General features: G+C 38.3%; 1 protein-coding gene across 2 annotated transcripts; it reads left to right on the top strand.

Annotated features, from left to right (window-relative positions):
* The first annotated feature begins 466 nt into the window (after nucleotides 1-466).
* LOC126620671 (transcription factor bHLH63-like) lies at nucleotides 467-4487 on the top strand. Of its 2 annotated transcripts, none has more exons than XM_050288895.1 (7): nucleotides 467-1434; nucleotides 1797-2021; nucleotides 2131-2265; nucleotides 2363-2434; nucleotides 3204-3413; nucleotides 3502-3601; nucleotides 4292-4487. In XM_050288895.1, exons 1-7 carry the CDS (start codon nucleotides 934-936, stop codon nucleotides 4327-4329), a joined length of 1281 nt encoding a protein of 426 aa, XP_050144852.1. In that variant the 5' UTR covers nucleotides 467-933; the 3' UTR covers nucleotides 4330-4487. The 2 variants fall into 2 exon arrangements, with proteins under 2 accessions (XP_050144852.1, XP_050144853.1); XM_050288896.1 differs by having other exon boundaries at nucleotides 468-1434; nucleotides 3207-3413.
* The last annotated feature ends 1700 nt before the right edge of the window (nucleotides 4488-6187 follow it).

Below are 6187 nucleotides of genomic sequence, written 5' to 3'. Positions count from 1 at the left end.
TGATACCTAGTTAGTGACCTTATCCAATACCCTACCTCTCCTCTAAAGTAAAATAATGTTGTATTAAAAAAAAAAAAAACAATGCAAGGATGTTTGTATTAATTACTAAAGAGCAAATTGATAATTAAATGATTAATATGCTAAATAGTATTATAATACTTAGACTAAATAGAATCAAAATATAACATGTCATTGTCAATTAGTCATATTCGAGTTATCCGTTACCGTGATAGGTAGTCGTCACCGTAAGACATGTAGACCTAGACTATCATGCAGTCGTCAGACGCTGCTAATCATATTTAGCATGCAGCACCACAAAATAAACCCCGTTCCGTCGGAACCCTAAACCTAGCAACCTGGCTTAACACTCCGTTTTAATCCGGACAAGAGCACGTGGCGGTCATGTCAACCATGGCCCACAACCCACGGCCTCTGGTTATGTGGATACATTCGATGGCTCTCTGCCCCAGTTGCTTCATCCTCCTCTCTCTCTCCCTCTCTCTCTCTCTCTCTGTCTCTCATCATCTTAAATCTCTCTCTAATAATTCCGGCTATTTCTTTGTCAGAATCCGGCCAACCCTTTCTTCGTCTTTATATATACCTAACCCCCTCCCTCTCCTCTTTAGCTTTCTCTCACATTTCCATCTCTCTCTCTCTCTCCCTCTCTCTCCAACTGCTCCAATACCATCATCCACCAGCTCCCATTACACACTACTACTACTTTATGATCAAAACCTTGCCTATAAAACTCCAAAATGTATTGGGCATGAGGTAATAATCCTAACCAATCTCACCACATTTTCCAAAACTAATCACTACCCATTATCCAGACCCCGAAAGTATTACTACCCATCAATTGTTTCCCCTTCGATTTCTGGTCACATAGCTAGATTTCAGAGGTTCCCAAAATCTGTGTGTGTTTTTGTCTGTGTGATGAACAGAGCCTCACCGGAGATGTTGAACTGTATGAACGCGCCGGGGACCTTCATCGCCGGAAACTGTACCGACATGACGGTGATGGAGAAGCAGAGGGACCGGATGAAGTGGCAGCAGAGCGACTTTCATGATCAACAAATTCAGTATAATTTTGGCGGGAGCGAGCATAGTGGGGTGTTCTCCCTTCCAATTCATGCTCAGGGGTTTCACGGTTTTCTGGGTGGTAACCCGGCAGTGAAACCCGACCCGAGTTCGGAAAACCGGTGGGTAGAATTGGGTTTCGGGTCTTGTGGTTTGGTCATGAATAATAATGGAACTGCAGGGTTGGAAGAGAGGGGTAATGTTCTCAATAACAACATTTCCAGGACTTTTAGTTGCTCGCCCACTGTAGCCGCTGAGAACAAGTCAAGCGACACCGTTTTGTCTCAAAAGCTTAGCTTGCCGGCCGGGAAGGAAAGCTCTAAAAAGAGGAAGGCTGATAAGGTGCAGAGCAATAAGGTGTGCCCTCTATGTTCAACTTTCTAATATGTCGTCAATATTTGATCGAAAAGATGCATTATCTTATTTTACTCATTTCAGAATTTGGAATTAAGTCCTCGTTTCATCCAATATCCCAAAAATGTATATGTATATATATACATTGGATTGTACTTTGTTCGTTTTTTGTGTTGTAGTAGTGTTTTTTTTTCCTTTATTTACTTTCTATTTTAAATGCTTGATTTTTTTGTCATAAGATGTCTGTTTAAATTGAGTCAGCTTTTGGAATTTAAGTTACAAATTTCAATAGGCCGTGAGAGAAGTATTGAATGTTTTGAGAAATTGGCTGATTACATATATATATCTATTTTTGGGATTTCCAGGCTGCAACTGCAGAAAGTGATAGCACTGAGAAGAGAATGAAAAGTTGTGCAGAGGAAGGGGACTCCAAGATCACAGAGCAAATCAGCACCAAGAACAACGACAAAGAATCTTCTGCTGATACTTCAAAGGACAATTCAAAAGCTTCTGAGGTTCAAAAGCTTGATTACATCCATGTCCGCGCGCGGCGAGGTCAGGCCACTGATAGCCACAGCTTGGCTGAGAGGGTGAGTAGGACATATGGGGTTCAAATTTACATATAACTTTTACCGCGTGTAAACTTTGTTCTTCGATTTCGTGTTATTTATGCCTTGTGTTGGTCTCATGATCCTGCAGGTTAGGAGGGAAAAAATCAGTGAACGAATGAAGTATCTGCAAGATTTGGTGCCAGGATGCAACAAGATAACTGGCAAGGCCGGCATGCTTGATGAAATCATCAATTATGTTCAGTCTCTCCAACGACAAGTAGAGGTGACATACATTTGATCTTTTCCCATCATTGGTTTAAGTACTTGGAAATCTTTTTATTGTTCTGTATTCTTAAACGGATCCGCTTCATAATTAACAGTTCCTGTCTATGAAACTAGCTGCTGTGAATCCGAGGCTTCACTTCAACATCGATGACTTGTTTGCAAAAGAGGTCAGTAATCTTTTAAGTTCTATAAGACCAATCAGTTTTTATCACTGTTCTAAAAATCTCCGCATAGGAGCTAGGCTGCTGATCCCCGCCTAGGCGCTAGACGGTTGGTCACCCCCACAATTAGTCCCTAGGCATTTAAAAATTAAGAAAGGCCGTCTTGACCCGCTTAAGCGTCCGCCTAGCCCTCCTAGGTGCCCGCCTAGCCTGCTTAAACTCGCCCCTAAGCACCAGCCTAGGTCATGATTCCTGCTTAGATAGAAAATCAATAACTTTCATTTTGGATTTTAGTTTTTCAATAAAATGTAATAGATTTGTTGAATACGTGGATGAACATTCATTATATGCTTGTTGCCCATGTTTTCAATAATACTTTATAATCTATATGTTTGTTTATTATGCAATGTATGTATTTCAATACAATTATGAGTTTTTTTAAAGTATAAATAAGCATTTATTGATACAATATAATAAATTTACTTAAATTTTCCTGGTCCGCCTAATCCCCAATTAGCCGTCTAGGAGCTAGGCCCTAACCCACTGCCCAACTAGCGTCTAACGTCTTTTAGAACCTTGGTTTTTATAGATATCCCAATTACCATCCCTGTAGTTCTCAAAAATTTGATGTGCAAACTTGGTTGAAATGGCTTTATCAGGAAGAAGAAAAAAAAATGGTCTTTAAGAGAATAATGTTTTTACTCTTTTGGCGAACTAATGAAGAATTGTTTGTCCAAAGTTCCATTTCTTATACTCTCATTTCGCTTCAAATCAGCAGATGCTTCCTACGTGCGCGGCCAATTTTCAGACGATTGGTATGTCATCAGAAATGACCAATTCTGCGTATCTTCAGCTGAATCCAATGCAACAATTGGCATCTTGTGGGTTGGATATGGGGTTAAATTCCACTGATTTGGCGCTTCAAAGAGCTATAAGAGCTCCTGGTTCGATCCCTGAACCATTTCTTGACACATCCTGTTTCACTGTAATGTCTTTAAACTCTTGTATCAGTTATATGGAACCTGTAAAATTTTAGCAATATTTTTATCGAAAATAGTATATGCCACTTGCAGCAAGCCCAACCTACGGCAATTTGGGATGCTGATTTACAGAACATTTTCAATGTGGAATTTCAACAAGGAAGATCATCCTTTCAATCGCAACCATTTACAGGTAGATAGAACTAATCTTTCTCCTGCATTCTCATACCAATGCCCATAACTACATTCCTGTAATATAAGAATTATTAGGCTTAACTACCTGTGATAGAGATTATGGACCACATAGACCCACAAATGTCTAAATATTTTGCTTAGCAGTTTAGGTCCCTTCTAATTGGGCGAAGAAAAACTTTCCAGATTAGCGTATATTAGCATAGCTTGGAATATCGCTTTGTTGGAAAGAATATTTTTTCTAAATGAATGGTTATCTTGCTGTTGCTCCTAAATCGATCAAAAGTAGAGATTTTCTTCTTTTTCTCTGAATGATTACGATCTTGCCTAAACATTATGGATTAGAAAGGGTGAGCAGCTAAAGGTCTGGTGCAAATTGAGTCTGTAATCCACATAATGGTGATGGTGTATATCAAGTCTTACTCAAATGAAATGGTCCCCACAAGAGAAAGTTTAGGCTCCAATTCACTCAATCATATAATGATGGTGCTTTTCATTGGTCAATCATATTTTTTTTTCTATTGTATCTTTTTGAGTTGAAGTCTGATATTTATTGAAAAAGAAGAAAAACATACAAAAACTAAGGATAGGGTGCTAACTATGAGACTCAATAAAAATCTGGTCGGAGATTTCAATCCAGACTAAGGGAAAATTAGCTATAGAGTTACTCTCATGTATGTTATTTTTGCAGGTTCCATTGAAGGTAGCAATTTAAAGATGGAGATGTGAATCAAACATCGCTCATTTGATTCTTGGAAGAGTCTACTCAATGCATCTGATCCAGATTATTTTTTCTACTCTCTTAAGTACATAACATATTTATATATCTGTTTGTATGTATACCTGCAACATAGTATGAATAAAATAAATTCTCCTATATACACAAATATCTTCCGTTGTTTTTATTTCCCTCCTACCCTAAATCCTAAACCCTAAACTCTAATTTCATATCTTACGTGCCAGGTCACGAGAATAGAAATATGAACATAAATGATACAACTCCGTGACACTTAAAGTTTTTTTGTTCTTTTACAAACTAAATTACTACCCACCCCCCGGGGCGTCATGGGAAAGGAAAAATTGCCTAATCATGTTTTGAAGATTGATGATGGAATGCAATCATGGGAAGGACAAATTGCCTAATCATGTTTTGAAGATTGATGATGGAATGCAAGTTGTACTTCCGACGGATGGAACTGAAAGACAAGTTCAGGCGAGCACTAGATGACGGATAGTGCCCATGAGCCTACCCGTGGACCGACCCAGCCCCCTTTTGAGAGGAAAATATAAATATTTGATGAGACACCCTGATGATAATTATGCAAAAACAAAGAGTGCTGATTAATTATACATGTGATAGTCAGGTGCCTCCATTGAAATTTCCCTTAGTTTACCCGTTTAGGATAAATTACATAAAACTATCTCAATTATAGGTTGAACCACAATGTCATACCTCATGTTTTAAACATTTCAATTTCATACCTCAATTTATAAATTCGTTGTAATGTCATACCTCCGTTAAATTTCATGTTAATTTAGCTATTAAATGATGATGTAACAGGAGAGGGCCCACTCTTATACCAACTTGAATAAAAAATTAATTAAAAAGATTAATTTTTATTTAATTAATGAAAAGTAATTGAAAATTATTTAATTATTAATAAATTATTAATTTTTTCTTTAAGAATTAAAATTAACTTAAAATAAATCTCTCTCTCTCTCTCACTTCTCCCCAAAATGCCGATCTTCATCTTCTCCCTTGAGTTCCGATCGTCTCCTCCCCTTGCGCCTCCTTCCCTGCAAAATCAGAATTCCAAATCCACATCCAAAGATGACTCGCTCGGTACCAGTTCTGTTGGTGGCGGTAGATTCACTAGGCAAATTCTGAGAGCTCAACCGGCGCGATTACGAAAAAGTCGTCTGCGGATGTCTCCCATTTTGGCGTCTTCGCTGGGGTTGAATAGGATAAAGATGAGATCGGGGCCGTTGCTGCATGAGAGCCTCTTTGGGTTTAGGGGTGACAAAGGGTCAGCACTGGCTTGAGTAATTTGTCGAGGCTGGCGTCGGCGATCAGAGTTTAGGGTCGAGAAGTGGGGGGAAGAAGGAGGCTGCGAGTCAGAGTAGGATTCGGTTTGGGATGGGCTGGTATGAGGAGGAGGGAGTGATGGAGGAGGAAGGAGTGAGGGGAGGGGAGAAGATGAAGATCGGCAATTGGGGAGAAGAGAGAGAGAGATTTTTTTTTAATTAATTTTAATTATTAAATAAAAATTAATAATTATCAAAAATTAATTAATTTATTATTCCGTTTGGCAAAGGACTGGGTTTGGTTTCTATCATGTCATCATTTAACAACCAAATTGACAAAAAATTTAACGGAGATCCAACATTGCAACGAATTCATAAGTTGAGGTATGACATTGCAATGTTTAAAACATGAGGTATAAGATTGTAATTCGATCCATAATTGAGGTAGTTTTGTGTAATTTCCCCTTTAATTTACTACCATTTTCTGAATTATCATATGTCAAAGTCTTGGGGTAAAATGTTGTTTGATAATGTAGTTAAATAGGAAGAAAATATTCCCTTT

This window comes from Malus sylvestris, chromosome 5 (assembly GCF_916048215.2).
Source record: "Malus sylvestris chromosome 5, drMalSylv7.2, whole genome shotgun sequence".
In the NCBI taxonomy this organism is placed as follows: Eukaryota; Viridiplantae; Streptophyta; class Magnoliopsida; order Rosales; family Rosaceae; genus Malus; species Malus sylvestris.
Note: the sequence above shows the minus strand (reverse complement) of the source record. Positions and strands in the feature narration are given on the sequence as shown.